At 38.6% G+C, this 20,385-nt stretch overlaps 1 protein-coding gene across 1 annotated transcript in view; it reads right to left on the bottom strand.

Moving 5' to 3' along the window:
- Window positions 1-2,602: 2,602 nt before the first annotated feature.
- Window positions 2,603-20,385, bottom strand: part of LONP2 (lon peptidase 2, peroxisomal) — a gene marked incomplete at its 5' end in the record, with an annotated part of 41,300 nt that continues 23,517 nt past the window's right edge. Inside the window, 4 exons of the mRNA XM_010013470.1 lie at window positions 2,603-2,824; window positions 4,153-4,343; window positions 5,178-5,385; window positions 10,843-10,985. Coding sequence (XP_010011772.1) covers window positions 2,603-2,824; window positions 4,153-4,343; window positions 5,178-5,385; window positions 10,843-10,985 — 764 coding nt within the window. The remainder of the gene's footprint in view (window positions 2,825-4,152; window positions 4,344-5,177; window positions 5,386-10,842; window positions 10,986-20,385) is intronic.

Here is a 20,385-nt window from a genome sequence, read left to right as displayed (position 1 = left end):
CTTAACTTTCTTGTCAGAGGTTGCTTTATTAAGATAACTCTTGCTCTTACTATTTTGATGCATGATGAGGTAAGTATGGGTAAAGAACATAAAATCCATCAGGTTGGATTAATAAAATACTACAGAAATAGCTGGCTTCATGTAGTAAAAGTTTCTCTTAAAATCTGATATTTAGGCTGTTGAAACTGCACAGAGATTTAATTTAAAAGATGTACTGGTGCCTTGTGACAGTAGATAAATGCTTCAGAAATCTGGCAATCTAGCATCTTTTTCCACATGAATATACAGTAATTATTTGCAGTCTTCTAAATTCATTTATTACTCTCACCTAATTAACCCTGTCTACATTTACCTCTGGTTTGTCTCCTGGTTTTTGACAGAAACTTGGCTAAATACTTTTTTGGTATTTTGAGGGATACACTGACTCGTGTGTGATCACCTGCCTAGGACTGGCGTTTGCTTCCTGAGGTCAGCTTCTTTCCAGCTCTCTGGTCTTGTTAAGAAATCTCTGTGGAACATTTGATGTCTGTCATTAGATGGAATTAGGGAATATCCTTAGGCCCAGATCCTCAAAAGCATTAGAAGCCTGTTTCAGTGGCTCTTCTCTATAAAGAGTTTGAGGATATGGTGAGTCATTACACTCTGATATGGAAACAGAAAACATACTAGAAGTCTGTACAGTTCACTACCTTATTTAAAATAAATGGTGTATTAAAGTCTGGCATTGTCTTAGCATTAGCTATTTATTCTAGAAAGCATTGTTTTACTTTGCTGTATTGGGAGTGAGTATTCGCATTTGTCCTTATTACATGGGATGAAATGCAGTAGGTCTTGTGTTTGCTAGCCCATTTGCTATTGCTTTTCATTGTCCTTAGGGAAAAAAGAAAAAAAAGCCTTAAAGGAAAATGATTGGCAAACGTGGATGTTAATGTTTGGGTTCTGTCTGACATTTTTTGCTAGTTGTTTGCAGAAGTGCTTTAAGATTGCAGGAGGTGAAGCAGTGCGTTAGTGATGTACCTTAGAGGTGTTTCACTGTCTAGTTCCTTTGCACATTCTGTGTTCAAGTATTTTGTAAGGCAGACGGCGTTCTGAGACTCGGTGGTTGTTGCCACTTACCCTTGTAACGTGGCTAGTGAATGACTGAAGTAGAATTCTTAAAACAGTGAAACAAAAGGGGTTTTATTTTTATCATTTTTAATGATAAAGATTAAGTCTTCGGTGACAGTTGTAAAATCTTTTGTAATCAGGTACAGAAATACCCATGGAATTTATTACTATGGTGCTGTTATGTTCCAGGTAAATCAGCTTTCTGTCTACGGAAATGAAAGCAAAACAAATTATACTTTTGATCTATAGGCTGCTTCTGGTAATAGCTTTTGTCAGAGACACAGTTTGCATTTCATGACCATACTCGAGTTTGTTTCAGAATAAATGAGCAGGATAAGACTAACATACAGGGGTTCCCTTGTGGTTGACCATAGCATGAAACACTAAAAAACTCAAGGATCTTACATTAGAAGAGTTTAAAATCCTCCCCACACTCACATTTAAGGGAAGCTGAGACAAAGCTGTCAGCTGAGATAGACAGATAGGACACTGATACAGGCTTTTTCTTAAACCTGCTTGATTTTTCTTATATCACTTTTACTTCCATCTTGCTGCACTTGCAGAGTGCAGTACCTAATGCAGCATGATGATCCAGTGTTCTCTTGGCATTGTTTAAATGATTTACTCTTTATAGGCTAACTCGAAACATAGGCAGCCCAGGCTCAAGGTGATTTGTGTCAGGTAAGAAAGAAGAGCATGCACGTTGTCCCTCTAGAATGTGACCAGGCTTTTTTCATAGTTTTCAATGTGCTCCACCTCCTCCTGGTGCTGTAAATACAGCTGTGTGTACCTGAACCTGACCGTGCCCTCTCCCTCCCAGCATAAGAATTAGAACATTTCAATTAGTTCTTTGGAGTAGGTTCCTGCATTCGGGTTTGAAAAATGATGTCTGCATAGACCTTGCTACAAACCACAGCTGAGGGCTGAAAGGACTTAGTAACTTAACTCAGACCATATTACTTCTGTTCAAATCCCATGAGCACATTTTTTAGATTTCAAACCCCTTATTTTTTCCCTGCTGCTGCTCCTTCTTAGCGTATTGACTGCTATTTCCTAAATAAGTAAACTCTTAGGCTAAATCAGTTTACCTTTCGGTATACTGGACTCTTGCTGAGCTGCGGTTGCTGCAATTTGTGTTCTCTAGCTACAGCTCACAGAATTGTGTATTATTCCCTCTTTGTGGATGCATCCTCTTTAAAGATTTATATACAGATATGCCAGATGAGCTGAGGATTCTTTCTCAGCAGCCTCAGCTTTCTTGTGCTTTTATCTTATCAGTAAAAAGGAGTATTTTTTTACGTGATTCTTTGCTGATGTTAGTAAAATGCCTGTAAAATGTGGTTTTGGATTGTTAACTGCTGTAGTAGTATTTTTATTTTGATTTGCATTTACACTCACATTTAAACAATCAAGTTTAGCTCATAGTTCTACTTGATACATTGATAACTCTTGATCTCTCTGAAACTGGATACAGATGGAATCTTGGCCTGACTGCTTAAAGTTTACTATTCAAGCGCTCAACTCTGGGCTTAACTGCAAAGCCTCCATCAAAAGCTGCATTAAGAACTTCATCCAGGCAGCTTGCCATAACAAAAGTCAAATCTTGCCGTACATTCACTGCAATTTCTTCAAGATCCTTTTCATTTCTCTGAGGAATGATAATTCTCTTCAGTCCAGCTCGGTGTGCAGCCAGAACTTTGTCTTTAATTCCCCCCACCTAATAAGGAGAAGAAACACATATAAAAGAACATCCATGACACTGATCCAATGAGGTAATCATTGTAACAAATCACATCAGGAGTTAAAATTTTAATGAAAGGTTCTCCCTCTCCCAATCATTTAGGAAAGCAATTAAAAATGCAGCTGTAGTTTTAGCTCATTATATGCTTAATGAGGGAAATATGTTAATGTGCTAGTGTACCCTTTCTGTAACAGTTAAGAGGGAAAAGAAAATTAAAAATTAATCTGGGAATGCAGGTACAAAAGCACCAATACTGGAGCCATTACTTTTCCGGATTTCTTAAGAAAGATGGCCCTAACCCAGTTTTTGCACAGGATATGCTGAAACCCCGCACCTACATTAGAACTGTTTTTATGATAAGGGCAGTACCACGTTTAGGGATAAAGTATTCGCAAAGATGCAATGCCACAAGATTCTAGACAATATTTAGAAGGAAGGTAAACCAGGTCTAGTATTTAGATACCTGATTTTTGCACCCACCGTAAAGACTCGGCAGAATTTGGTCACTGATATGGTAAAGGCAATTTATCTGCTGAGTAAACTGCACCAGGCAGCATCAATGCAGTGCTTATTTTCCACTAGAGCCTTGACCAACAGGCAGTCGTGCCAGTCTGACTGCCACTGGAATGCTGTTCCAGAAATCCTTCTAGTCCAATACCTGTCCATGTTAGCTCTGGTTTACTGCATGAAACAAATCACTATTTCCTAACTTCACACGTCCTTTGTCCATCATTCGGTATGAGAGGTAACTCACTCCCATATCTGCCTAATCACTTAAGCCAGGCTCCATTTGATACTGAAGACTAAAACTAGTGGTTTGAAAATTTGCCTTTGCCCTCATGCTTTGAAAAAGCTTCGCAGGAACCGTTCAACTGAACTATATACAAGTAACAAAATCTAAGACGAATTCAAAAACACACATTTGGAGATTGTTTCAAGAGTAACCCATGTGCAGTTACTGTAAGAGCTTTAAGAAACAATTTTCAGAGTAACTGGAGGTAGTTCTGTAGTAACAGTTAAGAAATTGCAGTACATATATTCTGGGACCATACTGAATTTTAAGATGTCCAGGTTTCCTTTCTAACTAGACATTTTACTGCGCTTTCCCCAAAAGCAGCATCAAGGGGAGCTTTAGCGTTCAATGTAAGGCCACCAGGAGTGGTGCAGCACTGCAGTGGGCTGGCTGCCCTCAGCCTGACAGCGCAGCGAAAGAGACTGGACTGCTGCAAATGGCTATAACCAGATTTTACACCCAGAATAGGGAGGATTAATACAACTTAGCTCTTTTCTGAAATGATGCTTACGGGAAGAACAAGGCCTCTTAGTGTAATTTCTCCTGTCATGGCTACATCTGAACACACCAGCCGCCCGCTGAAGAGTGAAGCAAGACAGGTTACTATGGTAACGCCAGCAGATGGTCCATCTTTTGTGACAGCTCCAGCTGGGAAGTGCAGATGGATGTCAGTGTTGTCAAGGAGATCAAAACTTCCAGAAGCTTAAGGAAAAAAAGAATGGTTTGAATGTGAAAAATCTTAAACCATTTTGTTCCCGGTCTTTATTCTAAAAGCCCAACAGAGAATTAAAAGTCTCAGCACTGTGTTTTTAACAGCAGGCTGAAAAAACAATGCTATATTGCAGAGGCCCTAGAAAAACAAACAAAAAACCAACTCAAAACGCTTTCCACATCCAGGTTCCCAGACAAAACCATAACAAGTCAACCAGTATGCTTTGTACTTGTGTGTGCTGGGAAATTCTGAGTAGGAAGTAATGTAGAAACCAAGCAATTCCAACACAGAATTTTTTGGTGGTTTTATGTCCCCAACTTTAAATGTCGATTTTCAGAGAACATCTCAAAGAATCAGCACTCCACAGAAACCCAGATTAACCAATATTACAAAGTAAATCTCTTATCTTTTTATCTTGCTTATCCTGTAGGACATAACAGTGTAAATAGAGAGATAAATGTATATACAGTTGATAAGAGCAGCATTTCATACATCAGTTCCATTTAGTTTTTTAACCTATCTAAACTTCTGTAAGTAGTGACAGATACTGGACAATACTGACTAGTCAGCAGATGATCCAACTAGACCCATTTCCAGAATTCTTGGGAGGTTCAAAAGAGTTAAAAGTGCCTTGGCTGAAGTCCTACTGCACCACAGCTGCAACACAAACCCAACTAATTCTCAAAGTATGAAAGCTTAGGCTATGAAAACTGATATTTCACATAAACTGTGTCTTAAATTTTAGAGAAAAACTACAGACTTGTCTATCTGGCCGATGGATGCACGCCACCTCCACAACGCACTGTCACTTCTTCCCAACTTACCATTGGTTAGCTGGTATCTCTTGGCGTTGCTGCGCAGCCAGCTGATGGCAAGATGCGCCGACTCTTTCATCACATCTCCGAGCTGACCAGTCAAAGTAAGCTGACCTTCTCCATCCATGCGACTGGCTTCTACAAACATGATCTCTCCTCCTAAGGGAGTCCACGCCAAGCCTATGGCTACTCCTGGCTGATTTAAGCGTTCAGACACCTGAAGGAAAACAAATGGGACAGAGTTTAGGGAACAGTCGTAACAAAACATCACAAAAACAATTTGAGAAGTTGCCTTCAAAACAACTGTACCCACGAAAGCACAAAAGGTAAACCCAAATGTTCAGATTTTTTTTTTAATGCAGCAGTGTTTCTGCCTGATGTGTAAACATCCACTACAGAATTGGAGCTGTATGTGGCTTAGCTTAAGGCTATGGCAAACATATGGGTATATCAAGCTTTTGAAACATTCCCCACCCCCGAAAGTTCAATGAGAATCTTTCTCTTCAAAGGACTTCAAGTATTACACCAATGTTTATATGACCTAGTCCATCTGCTAGAAGTCTGTTTGCTCTGACTCTGTTACTTGATGAAAAAGCCAGTTTTGCTCCCAAACATTACCTATAAACCTCCTTCAAGGTGGCTTCATTACTAAAAATACCATCAGACAACACACTGATTTTGCTCATTGCAAAAATAATTTCCAATAATGGAAACATGACTCTGCTCGAAATGAAAGAGGATGGGAAATCTGACTGACTCCCATTAGTAATTACAAGTAGTTGAGCAAGCTCTGCCCACACCAGACTGATCTATTCATCTACAAGTCTGCCCAGGCCCAGTTACCGATGAGAGTAATGGCAGGCTCTGAGTCGCGTGTTAAGGGGAAGGAAAGACAGGCAGGATGTTCTGTTTTCCATACAAGTTACAGGGTTTGATTTTTTTCCCTCTGTCAGAGATTCTTTAAGAATATACAGCAAGTCCTTTCATTTTCTTGACCTTCAGGATGAAAAAGCAGTTCTGAAAGATCATACAGCTATTCAGCATGTTCTGAGCTCAGTTACGTATTTATTACAAGGCAAAAAAGAAACTGGATGAATTTTTACTGCGTGAGGCAGTGACTAGAGCAAAAGACAAACACTCCTTTGTAAAATAAAACCATAAGCCCATTTTAAAATAATTTTGTCTCTTAGTGAAATGCAGAATTAAAAGTTAATTCAAGTCATTCCTGAAAAAGGGATGAATTCTTCAGTAGACTGTTTAGAGGATTTAAATGTTTTATTTCTTGGATAGAAAACAAATCAAAGGAGCTTCCCAACAGGACCACAATGAAAGAATTCCAATTCTGAACTGTGCATTTTTTTTTGTCCCTTCTAAGCACATTGAACATTCCATTTTATACTACTTGCAAATCTAGAGCAATAGACTTTTTTTCTCTCTAGCATCAGCTCATTCTGCACTGTGCAACTACGCAACTCACCATGATCTTAGTGATTTCATTTTGCTTCCTGCCCAGACTTAGCAGAGAAGTCAGCTCACCAGACTCTGTACAGACACTGAGGAGGCAAAGCTCTGAATACACAAGGTGACTTACATTTAACCATCAGCCCAGCTGCAAGAGCAGACATGTCTGTATAGAAGCCTGCACAGCCCTGTACCTTGAGTCCGGAGGCAGAATGACTCGTGCAGCCCTGCTGTGCACTGACTGTGTTAGAAATATCTCCCATTGTGAGCTCCAAAGATAGGAAGTTACTAAGTATTCTAGTCCCTTACTAAAATGGGAGCCCACTAGAAAATGCTGCTGCAAGTCCCCAAGTAGTATGTGGGGCTAAAGTTCTGTAAATCAAACAGCAGTGTGGATTTGCTCTTATTAACACAATTTAGATGGCTGTTTCTTTTTATAGCATTTAAGAAAATGGTACATAATAGAGTGTTTCACTTCTATGATATCAAAATACCTCATCAAGCATTTTCATTTTTGTTAACATAAGTAAGTTTCTACATTCATTCCTGTATTTTACTAGTTACAGTGACTTAGTCAGATTAGCTTAGTAATCACTTGGAAACTCAGGTCAACAAAATCAATTCATCCTGGTTACGCTGAGATCCAACGACTGTAAGTCATTCTCCTTGACACTTGAGACAATCATGTATTTTGGCAGCCTGTCATGGTTTCACACATTTCAGGTGTAATAAACAACAGCAACTGTCTGTACGCTCTCCCATCCCGAAGCAGCCATTAATGACATACGTTGGTTTGAGGTTTTTTGGTTTTTAGGACTGGTTCTAACTGTGTATCAAGCCCAGTTACAGACTAATTCCACTGTTTGAAAGCTCAGGGGCAGAAAACAGCAAACATGACTGAAGATCAAAACCCAAATGGTCCTAGACTCATCAGTTATCTCACCTCAGTACAAATTCCTTTCTCTATCCTCAGACTATGCAGACACCTCCTTCTATTTTCACAAGTAACTTGCTAGGTGTGTAGCAAGTGCTAATCTCCTTTCAACCATCATTATTGGCACTAAGTGGCAGGCTCAAAGGCCAGCAACTTCTCTTGCCGAACTAGTAGAGTAGAGTACTACCTCTACTGCAACCTCCTCATCTCAGTGGTAACTGATGTGTGTTGACAGGCATATGTATAGAAAACGCCCTGGCAGTTTGGATAACTGTCCTCAGAAAACAACCTTGAAAATCCCTAAACACACACACACAAACCTGGCACCTCTGAATAATTTCTTCTCACAAGTCAGAGGAATTTAAATTAGAAAAAATTTCCCTAGTTATACTTTTTAAAACACTTCAGTTAAAAATGCTATTAGAATGACTGGTCATGTCTGTCAGAGGATGGAAAAAGAGCTACATAAATGGTCTGTGTTCTTGAAGGTTTGTGTAGATGAGACCTACAGTTTGGCTGTAATCTGGGAGGGAGGAAGGAGGGAGGGAAGGCTCCAGAGATGTTAGAAACTCCACACTTCTAAACTACTGTCAAGATTCTTCTTCCACACGATTTATTCCTACACTTGTTCTGTAGGGTGATGTAAGACTATTTATTTGTAATAAATGAATTAATCCTACAGCTATGAGCCGAGTATTCTGTCCTGCGTTTCTGCTGGGAGACCTCTGCAGAAAATACACAAGCAGTGCACTGAAAACACTAATCACTTATTTTAAGGTATTCCTTGAAGGACAACAGATCAATTAAGTCATGTCATGTTTTCAGTTCTATTTGCTCACTCTCATCCAAGTACTGACATGTGATTGCCTCCACTGTATCTTTATTTCAACTAATTATAAATGCCAAAATGGAGGGCAAAGGTGAAGCTTTAAAGGCTAGAGAGAGACATACCGCAGACTAGAAACCAGAAAAAACACCATCAGCCAGGCTGGACGCCTGTCATTGACACAGGAGCTTGAAAGAATCCTGGGGGCACTTGGCAAAATTCAAGGGAATAAGAGGTTAGCTGGGAAAATTCATTAAAACAGGAGTTATGTGGCTGGCTGAGCAATTTACACTGACAGATCATAAAGTGTACAGGAAAATATTTGCTCATTAATAAATACAGCAAATAGCACATGAAAATAAACCCTGAACTGCTCAGGGAATTGATGCTGTGTGGATTCACCTCTAGTTCTTATTTCTGCACTACTTAATTTGCCTGCTAAATACAGAAACATTTAAAAAACCTTTGATACACAGGTCAATAGCATCAGTCTTATTTCAGCTTATACAGGCCAGCAGGTCCATGAAATGCTCACATGCATATCCACAGCAACTGTGCATGCAAGAGACCCCAAGACACAGCACTCATGATTTGTATACTTGGAATTAAGAACCACAATGTAAGAATTTTACTTGCATTACTTACTCCTGTAGGAAAAAGACAAACCAGCAGAAATTATTTGCCAACACAGTCACGCTACCAAATTTAAATGAATAATCAACTCTAGAGAAGTTCTAAACTAGGCAGAACCTTAAAAGAAAGTCACATTTTAGCATATTTGTTGGCCTCCAATCTAATTTTTAAGAAGCGTGGTAAGTTCATATTTGAACTTATTCTGCTCTTGACTGGGAACTAGTTGTACAACTGCAAGTGACGCGAATTTTTGTACAAATTTACAGAATTCAATTTATTTTTAGCACCTTTATGAAACTAATAAACACCGTTTGTAGAAATCACAGTACTGCCTTGAATGTTAAGTTCAATTTACTACAATTGCCTTACGTGCATCTGCAATTCAAGCACTAAAAAGCCAAATGATCCTGTAGCGCTTTAGCTCCAAAGACCAGATGTCTGAAGTATGTAACATACCTCAAAATGAAAATTCAGATAGAATGTTAGATCTCTGAAAACACCCGAATGCTGTTTTTCAGTAATTGTTTCTAAAAGTCAGGTAGTAGATAGACTAGTAAGAATTTCCATGGGAGAAATGATCTGATGGCTACAGTCATCCCAAATTAAGCTACACTAGTATAGCCACACTATCTTCTTAATTCAAATGGCCTTGAACTGTCTTGTGTGATTTTAATACTGGGTATAGTTGTATATATATAAAACTATATACTGGCTAAAAGTACATAACTTTATACATATATAGTTATTACTGGGTATATATATTACTAAAGTCTTCTTCCAACCTGTTTCTTCATTTCTGTCTCTCCATTAAGAATGTCTAATAAAATCTTCGTAACAAAAATCCTCAGTTCAGGTCTAAAAACTGACTCATTCCTTAACGATCATTCATATTCTCCTGCTTTCCCTGGATATCTTGTTCCCTTTTTGTCCTCTAAATCCCACTGGAGTCTGATTCTCTCATCTAGGAGAGAATTATCACAGGAAAGTTCCTAAAAGTTTGATTTTTTTTATCTTCTGAAAGTTTTCCCTTCATTTCTACTTTCTCAGTAACTTACTGGTTTAATGATCTTTCTCTTGGATAAAGACAGAAAAATTTAGCTTTCCACTGGCAACTGGTTTCCTGTCCTGGTGATCTATATACTACTTACCCTTTATCAGTTCACCTGGACCTGAAGGAATATAAATGGTGAAAAGAGCATCTCAAGACACCAAACTACTTTAGACTGTAGCAACATACAGATGGGGGAAAGAAAAAGTTCTGGAATATGCCCACTGAGGAACACAGCTGGTACTAGGAAGCTGGAGGTGCTTGGCTGATCACAAAACATTTTCAATAGTGAAGCATCACATTAATCTAAAGAATGTCTGGGAACTTCAGGTGCAAACTGAAGTGGTTTTAATACCCAGAAATGCTGACTGGCTTTAAGGAGGAATGTGGAACAGTCCTTAACACAGCTGCCTCAGAGACAGGATTCCTGGGTTCTACTTTTGGCTTCTTTCCCAAGACCACCAAACACCCCCCAAACAAAAGCAAAGTTGTTATAAACTGAAAAAACACTACTGCATTCTTAAGCAGTGCTGCAGGCATCTTTGCTAATAGAAAGTCATGCCATTGCGTTATTTATGTACCCTGAATTAAACCAAAATGAAAACTTCTTCAGGTGAAAAACACACTTGTTAGAACACAAACACATACAGTGCTGTTACTAACACTTTTTTTTTAAAGTTAATATTGTATAAACTTAGTCAATAGCAATAAAACAGACAGCTAGTCAAACCAGACAGAAACAGAGTCAGCCAGAAACAAATGAGGATTTTACCTCCATTTCATACATGGGTGGCCCCAGGATATCTTTTAAAGCATGGAAATCAATTAAAATTGGCATTTCAGGTGGCAGAGCCAGGTCAGCCGTGTCACTGATGGATTCCGATTTTGCATCTTCTGTGACATGCTCTTTGCAATCTAAGAGAAGAAAATCTGATTTAGGACTTGTAGCACTATTTCTCGATACAGGAATTAAAAAGACTGTGGCAGAGAAAAATAAAATATTCAAAGAAATGCTCAAAAAATTCATGAAAGTGTGCTTAAACCATCTTTACAAAAATGTTGTCCAACTAAAGATAATACGGTACCAAACTCAATTATTAAACACGTTCTAACTGTTCAGCAAAGATAATGTTAAATCTAGAGCACAGACAGGTGTGACTCGCTTATAAGCTAAGTCACATAGTAAAACACATTAAGTTCATTTGGAACTTCACACTTTTCATTAGATTGGTGCATAAAAATCGTATGTGTAGGAGATGAGCATGTTTAATGTGATGCGTAATACAGAATATGGAGCTGATAGTTCAGTAACTGCCATTCTTTTTACACGTTTACAGCAGTGCCTCTGTGATCTCTTTCTGCAAGGACTCCAGTGCTTAACTTACGATACTAGTAATTCAGATCTGACGAAGGAAGTTAGGAGCATTTTGGCCAGATTTACCTACACTGCTTTGTCACATGGCTGCATTGCTTACAGCTAGCCTGCATTACGTTCAGTAACATTTCCCTTCACAGTGTCAAACATGGACAGTGTAACTTGCTGCTCTGCAGCTCTGGCCCCCCTGCTTCACACCCCAGTCTTTGCACACATACCCCCAACACCAACTGACCGGGTGCAGGACGGGCTGCTACTTGCAGATCACGCAGAAAACGGCTCCACTGGAAGCCTAACCCATCCGGCCCCAGTGTGCTGCCTCCTTCTGGGCTGTCAGAGCAACTACCCCAGCACGGAACAGCCCACCTTTATTGCAGCCTGTGCAGCCCATACTCTGACATTACACTTCTTTAATTTGATTTTTGTGTGTTATGACTATTATAGCTTTACTCAATCACAGAAATATAGACTGGTATGGGTTGGAAGTGACCTTTAAAGATCACCTAGCCCAACCAAAGGGACCCCTTTCACTAGACCAGGTCTTTGCTTAATTCACAAAGTCAACATTCCTTGTTTGCTCAGCAGCCAGTTCAGAGAACACAGCATATACAGTCCCTGCTCAGTGGTAAAACCCCAAATAATATTCATATAACAACTTCATCTATGGCTTTTGTCTCAAAATATTATATTTACACAGGGCTCTGTTCTTTGTTGGATGAGATGCTATTAAGGTGTCCTGACCAATAACCACTTGCAGCAAAAAATACCTCAAAGATCAAATTATTAGCTATTTTCAGAAACCCCTACAGGTGTGAATGTAGTGAATCTTCATGAAATGATATATCTTCATGAAGTGAGATATATATATATCTCCATAAACATATTTCGCATCCAATATACTCAAGCATCATCAAGAAGGGAACATACAACTAAAGCAATATTTATGGATCCAAAAGTGTGCTCCTTCCTTCCTCCATTTATAGTACAATTGTATTTCTTACCTATAAATTGTTTCCTTGCAGAATTTTCTTAAAATTTCTGTTTTCTCCACAAATGTGTTTTCTATAAAAAAGTGAACTGTAATGGGGACCATATAAATATCAAAGCCTCAAAACTGTTTTAAACCAGACTACACAGCTGGCTGTTTGCATGAATAAGCTCAAGAACTTAAACATCATTTGTACGAGGTCTACACTGCACATTTACTTAAGTGACTGTATACAGAAGGAGAATGTAAACAGGGAGTCATTTCCCCACAGAATTTGATCCAGATGCAAAAGGCTCATTACCATTTTTGAGAGCCCAAAGCAATATTTTAGTGAAACATTTATCAGAGAAATGAAAAATACTTGAACAATCCAGATGTTTCTGAGGTTCTGTGGCAGTTTTATGGCAGTGCCTCCCTGCCCTGAGGCTGCCATTAAGAAAAGCATTGTGCACATACATACAGCGAAAATATTTCTTCCCACCCCAAAAAAATAGGCCTAAGATACATTTAAAGAGATAGTTTACATTATACAGGAATGTATACTGAGCTTCAAGACTTCTGTACCATATTCATTTTACTTTCAACTAAGAAACAGTCTTCCTTTGCATATTGATGCATGCACGACAACTGAAGATCCAGTACTTTACAGAAAAACACAAATCATTGATCTAATCTATTTAATAGAACATTAAGAGGTGTTCTGTGCTGCAAAAGTAATTCTCAGAATAGATGAAGACAGAATGCCTCCTTCACAAGACACAACTATCCTTTTATTAATCATGATATATAAAGGCCTTTTTACAGTTAATTTTGTTGCAGTGCAATTTCCACTAATCCCTTCATACAGTATCAACGAAAACATTCTACATCACTATTACCATAATAACACCAACTCAGCTTTCATTCAGGACTCAAACGTAATAGTAATTATCCAACAGCCACTAATCTTTCCATTGTAGAACTCATGGCTCCATGCGCAAATCCCATTCCTTTATTGTGAACGCTACTTTAGTCAGATGGCCCTCCCGTTGTTCCAGCATGCCTCTGTATTTCTGTTGAATTACTATTTCTGTACATAATAAATTCAAATACATAAATACTAGCAAGTCTACGAAACATAACTCCATATGCTATTCTTGCAACTCAGACTGCAATTTCAACACTACAGATCTTCAAAACCTGGGTAATTTGATAAGACAGTTCATATTTTAAAACAAAATGGAGTTTAAAAACAAGTGCTTTTGCTCTATACCAAGATCTCACCCTCTAACAAACACTATTTTCCACTTCTGCTTGCTCTTATTTCCCCTACTTCTATGTATACAGCTGAAGGAGACACACTTCTCGTAAACAAATCAGTAGGTAATTTTGAGGCCACTTGCCTTATTAAAAGAGTCAGAAACTCTTTGAGTTTATATAATCTAATTAGTAGATCCCATTTTATAATCTGTAACAATAACAAACTCCAGACTTTTTCTAAAAATATGAACCTAAATTCTGACATCTAATTTTCCATAAAAGCATACAGTGATGTTCCAAAATACAATTACAGACCAACTTTTTGAAGGAAAAAGCATCTTCTTTCGTAACCTTTATAAAATTGCTGACTACATAGAGTCTATAAAGACACAAGTAATTAAGATTTCCATTAATGATGACAAATACCTGTTCCCTACCTATCCCAGATGAATAGACATAAACCACAGCAGAAGTTAAATGACACATGCATCTAAAACAAGACAGCTAAATTCAAGTTTCCAGAATCAGAACTTTTGGTTAAGAACACAGCTCAATCATCTTACGTTTTGAGTTAAGGTGGAGAAATAAGCTAAAGAGTCAAAGTGCCCTTAACAGAGCTCCACACTGCACTGGAGGAACCACCGGCTGGTGGACTATTGCTCTACTGCTTCAACAAAAGCAGCATGGTACTGAGTTGTTTAAACATTTAAAAACTGAGGGGGGGAGAACAAACAAAAACCCCAGAACACCATCACCCCCCAAACAACAAACCAGCAAACACCCCTCCCATCAAAAACAAACAAACAAGCCCCCCCCCCAAAAAAAAACAAAACAACCAGAAACAACCAAAGGAAAAGATTATGTTTGTAAAATTTTCAAAGCAGAATCTGCAGCTACTCAGCAAAGGTCACAACAATGTTCCTCAGAAATCTGTCTTTCCAAGTTCCCAAAACAAATCAAAGTCTTGCATGTAAGTACCGCATTTGTAAGAAAATGGACTGCTAAGAAAACATACTGGCAATGAACTACTATATATGATTCAAGATTAAATTCCATAGTATAAAGATTTAAGAATTTAAGACTGATAATTTCTTATAGAGATACAATGAAAAAGAGTGAATAGAAGAGCTTAAAACTTCCTCAACATGTAGCAATTTCTCATACTGAAAATAAGCACTAGCAATATATAAGTCTCAAAGCTGAAGATTTCTAGCCATGCTTGCTGGCCAAGATAGGAGAATATAATAGAAACCTAAAATTTTTAAACAGACTCTGATTTGCTGAATTGCTATGAAGAGGTGTAAGAAAGAACATAAGCATGAAAGAAAAAAGTTTAAAGTTTATGGGCAATTAAAGGGAAAGTAGAACATTTTTTCTCAGCTGACACGGTAGCAGATACTCCAGCACATGATAGACAGATCCAAAATTCTTTTAGCCCATCCAAACTAACTACCAAACTCCACAAAACCACATTTAGATAGGACAGGATGGGATTGCCCTTACTGCCTATGGTCCACATTCAAAGCCAGGGATAACATGAAACTACATCTTAGAAGCAACTTTCCATTGTCTGAATTAAATCTCACACATTACATACTTGGGAAGTATTACTTCCAAATGATTTACTTTTGGAAAGGAACTACTTCCTGGGACCCTAATCCTGCTAACACTTACTTGTATATTCCAATTTAATGCTATATGCATTTTTCCCCACAAGATCAGAAAATTTGTTTTCACAAAATGGAATTACATTCCATCAATTCTCATCTACAATAACAATGTGTACTTGAAGCACTTGATTTTGAGGTTTAGGGGGGTTTTAGATAAAATAACATGGTAAAAAATTAGTTTGTATATAAACCCAAGTTTACATAACATTTATGTCTCTTTGGCCTAAACCAGAAAAGTCATTCCAAGCAATTTTTGGGAAGAGCCACATATTACAGTCTGCAGAGCTGGTAAGTACACTAATGCCAGCACAGCTGAGCTCAGACTCGAGCGCCTGCAGTCATACCACTGCAGGACTTATGCTGCTCAGGTTTCATACACTCATTTCCCAGTGCTGTGGGAGATCCTGTGCTGCTGGAAGTGCTGAGTTTTGGCTAGAACATAGAACAGGTCATTTTTGCAGAAGCACTGATGTTAGCCCAGCTCTATTAAGGCGTTTAAACTACTAAAACCAAGCAAACACCACTCCCACCTCCCCCAAGTCAGGCATAATGTTTTGCAAATAAAACGCATCATGCCCATGTTGAGGGAGGGAACATAAAGACTTCACATTTCTGTTCACATTGACCACATTGGCCACTTCAATCAAACTTACATTCAACCTCACAACCAAGTGTTTCATTCACAAAGAGTAGAACAAAATGTATTGTATTAACAGGTTATTGAAGTATTTTTAAAGCCTTGGTTTTGACATAGATTGAATCTTCATTTAATCACCGGTAGTTATTAAATATTACCCATCCTAAACCTCCTTTCGAGTCTGAATTAGGCAAGTAATTTTTCACTCTGAGCTTCAACTGTTGCATCATGACATGGTGCCTTAGTGCACAGTTGCTGCATTGTATTCTCAAGGCAGTTGCACTAAAATAGGAAGGAGAGTTTCACATATCTTTGTGACTCCTAGAATTTCTTCTAGTGTCAAAGACAAGATGAGTGTCTCATAAATCTCAGTGTTTCAGTAAAATATCAGATACTGTTACTGTACACAAGGATGACTCCCTGGAGAGGTCTGAAAAATGACTCCATTTGCTTTTGCTGAATTTCACTGTACAAATTCAACAACTGACACAAACTAACACTCTTCCACTTGCCAACTTCATCATAAAGCTCAGGAGTCACAGAAGCCAGGAAGGTAATACAAAGCTGCTGTCGTGGTTTAAGCCCAGCCGGCAACTTGGAACCACGCAGCCGCTCGCTCACTCCCCCCCCTTTTTCTTCCTCCCCCCGCTCCCGGAGGGATGGGGAGGAGAATCGGAGGAATGTAACTCCCACGAGTTGAGATAACAGCTCTCCAGTAACTAAGGTATAATACAAACCACTACTGCTACCAATAATAATGATAAGAGGAATAACAAGGGAAAAGGACACAACCGCTCACCACCCGCCGACCGATACCCAGCCCGACCCGAGCAGCGATCTGGGCCTTCCGGGTAACTCCCCCCCAGTTTCTATACTGGGCATGACGTGCTGTGGTATGGAATAGCCCTTTGGCCAGTTTGGGTCAGGTGTCCTGCCTCTGCTTCCTCCGGGCTTCCCCTCCTCTCTGGCAAAGCATGAGACTGAGAAAGTCCTTGGTCAGAGTAAACATTACTGAGTAACAACTAAAAACATCGGTGTTATCAGCGTTGTTCCCAGACTGAAAGTCAAAACCACAGCACTGCACCAGCTACTAAGAAGGCGAAAAAATGACTGCTGTAGCTGAACCCAGGACAGCTGCCAGTGTATTTCAGCCACGCAGTTCTGGAAGCTGCTAAACACAGTTTGACAGCATATCTCCTAGCATCAGTTCTGCTGCAGCAGGTATCCTCCATTTTTAGAGCCTACAAATCAAACAGTGTCAAAAGCCCAATATTTACAAAGCTTCAAAAACACATGCTCCACTTTGAGTTAATAATCTGATTTAGTCAATATAATGATGGAAATTTTGTGGTTCTACCACCTAATGTCTTTTGACTCTTATTACAAACCCACAAGACAGAAGGCACTCAGCTGAACAAACAAAACAGGCACCATGTTACTATTCTGATATGCGACGAATCATGCACAAATTATGCTTTATAAAGTTGGAGTCTACAAGGCAAGCCTGTAGCTTACTCTCTCATATTCACCACTCATGATATACAAATGCACTAACTGTAGACTCTTGATCCCACATCAGCAACTGACAAGTACATAAAGCAAAAATGAATTATAGGTCTTTTTATACAGATAAAGAAAAAATAAATCAGGAAATAATTCTAAATGAAACTACTAAGAGACAACAACTTGATTACCTACTCTTCCAGAGTCATTTCTTATTTGAAATAAAAATTCATCATCACTATGCACAACTGCACAAATGACCACTAATCCACAGGGGAAATAAAACCCCAAAGAAATAAATTTAGGCTACAAATCCCATTATTTGTATCAGCTTGCAAGTATTTGAGGATATTTCTGAGCTTTGTTTTAAATACTTGGTTGTTTCCAACAGACTGAATGAAAACTAAATAAAAATATTTTTAACAGTGTCCTACTCTCATATGCTCCCAACAAGTGACATATTCAGCTAAAAATATAGCAGGGTATAAGCACACTATTAGTACAAAATACAACACATTTTGAAGACTGCACCATTCTATACATGTCTTCGTAATACCAAACTTTAACTATAGAGCCATCTGTCCCCTGGACTCCTTTTTATTAATACAGCTTTTTCTAATGGCAAGTTTAAATTCCAGAAATACAAAGGCAACTCTTCACAGTTCATTTCTTTCGGGCTTACTCCAGATTGTGTGTCACCCAAAAAAGCTAGCATTTGCCCTCTTTTGAAGCACTTAGCTTGCTGTTTTCACCTAGTTTTGGTAAGTTGCAAGTCCAGTACTAATTTTAACAGTGTATAATTTTAACAGTGTAAATACCTAAGTTGCAAGTCCAATGCTAATTTTAACATTGTGAATACCTCCCTCACTGGATTGAGATGTCTAATACAGTTCCTTTTTGTTCTTTGCTTTAATAGTAAAATGTTTCTTCTTATAGCATCAGGAGCTGTGCTCTGAAACTCTTCCTTATTTTTTTTGACACTTATTTTTTTATAAATTCAGCAACCATGTTAGACCTTTTAAGTCCACTTTAGACACAGATACCCTTTAGTGCAAAGAAATACTTTAAAAACATGGCTTGTCAAAATTACTACCAAAAAAGTGACAGTAACAAAGACACCTGATACTGCTCAGTACTAGCAAGCCTGGCCACCACAGCCCAAAGGTGCAGCTCAGTGTTCTGCTTCAAGAGCAAATCAGGTACCACAAAGGTATCAACAAACTGTGTTTGACTTCAGAAAAATCCAGCACAGGGGAAAGAAGGTAGACAAGATATAAATAGAAAGCACTAATAAAGATGTCTTAAAAGCTCTTCCTTATAATGTCAATGGGACTTTTTAAACTGCAGAGTCATTCACACATGCACAGCCACAGTAAGAATTGACTTTCTTTAAGCCAAACATTCGGAGAAAGCTGAGCTGAACCCACTTAAGCAAAAACTGATCTGTAGACCAAATTCAATCTTCCAGTATTACACTTACCACATATGTTACAATGATCTTAGAAAGCTCAACAAGGTAAAACAAGATTTAATTTCAGAAGGGAAATACTGACTTAGGGAAAAAAGGCATGGTAAAGCTGAATCTGTCAATAAACAGATTTCCAGAGACAAATTACAAAAGCTTTTACTAAGGGTAAAACTCTTCCTATACTCTACTAATTAATACCCCTGTTTGTACAAGTATCAGTAATACTTCCTCCCCCAGGATTTACTTTCAGAAAAGGGGGAACCATTCAGACCTGAGTGCTGCCTTATTTTAAAGGAACAGACGAGTCTCCTTCTTTGTCCTCCTCCATACCAGTCCAGAGCTATTCTAGCTGTACAGATGTTAAAACCTAAAGGTTTTTTCCACACCAGCTATGTTACAGAATCTTTCACAGCATCAAACCAAGAGGGGTCTGTTCAGTATTTTAAGTTTGTGAGTGTTCTGGAACAAAAGTAAGCAGCCACTCTGCAGTTTCTGCTTTCCAGAGTCCTCTGGGACACAGTTGTTCTCTGGCAGACTGGCAGTATTTCTTGTCAGGAAGTACCAGCTGGAGTCACTGCAGTCTTTGAAAAACAAACAAACCAAACATCTGACACTCTGCTTGCTAGATTTTATCGAAACTAAGGACTAGCCACATTTTAGAAGCTCAATTTCAGGTTCAGATTCTGTCCTTTCACATTTATCATCACCTTGAACTGAGGGCTCCTCACGACACCTAGTGCTGCAATGAGCACCTTGAAGCCTTCAACAGAAAACTCGTGTGTACAGTGAGATCCTCCATCAGCAGCTGGCTGTAATAAAAGCGTGACAGTCTCTGCTCTGTATGGTATATTTCATTAAACACAGTAGGGATGTTCATTTTCATAAAAGAGAACACTAATTTGGGGATGAAAAGACAGCAGTCACCAGCTGCATGTTACACATGGACTGGATTATGGGCCTGATTTCTTCCTTCCTCCCTCCCTTCTATTTAAAGAATAGAAAGAGGTCTACCTTTACTACTAACTTTAAGCAGTTACCTCAGTATCTTTACTGTCTGAGAAGTCTATGTTTAGTTTTCATTCAGTCTGTTGGATGATTGGGAATGATAAATCACTATTGTCTGTATACATGAGAAACCAGAACACACATACTGAAGTAACCTACACCTTTCTAACTCCAAAGCTCTTCAAGCAGACATTTAGAGCACAACAAAACAAGGGGACTGATTTCTGAGCTGGTAGACCATGCACAGCACGGTTAAAGAACTGCTTTAAATACAATAACTAAAGCCACGGTCAGTCTTTCATTAAAGAAAAAAAGTTAAATATTTGTGAAAAAAAGCCTAGGAAGACAAAAATAGACACAAATCATAACTGCATACCTAAGATATGAAACAGAACCACTCAATTACCAACCTGGCAGGCTGAAATTACTC

The sequence above is a fragment of the Nestor notabilis genome, unplaced genomic scaffold, assembly GCF_000696875.1.
Source record: "Nestor notabilis isolate BGI_N333 unplaced genomic scaffold, ASM69687v1 scaffold30700, whole genome shotgun sequence".
Taxonomy (NCBI): Eukaryota; Metazoa; Chordata; class Aves; order Psittaciformes; family Psittacidae; genus Nestor; species Nestor notabilis.
The sequence above is the reverse complement of the archived record's forward strand: the minus strand, read 5'-3'. Positions and strand labels throughout refer to the sequence as shown.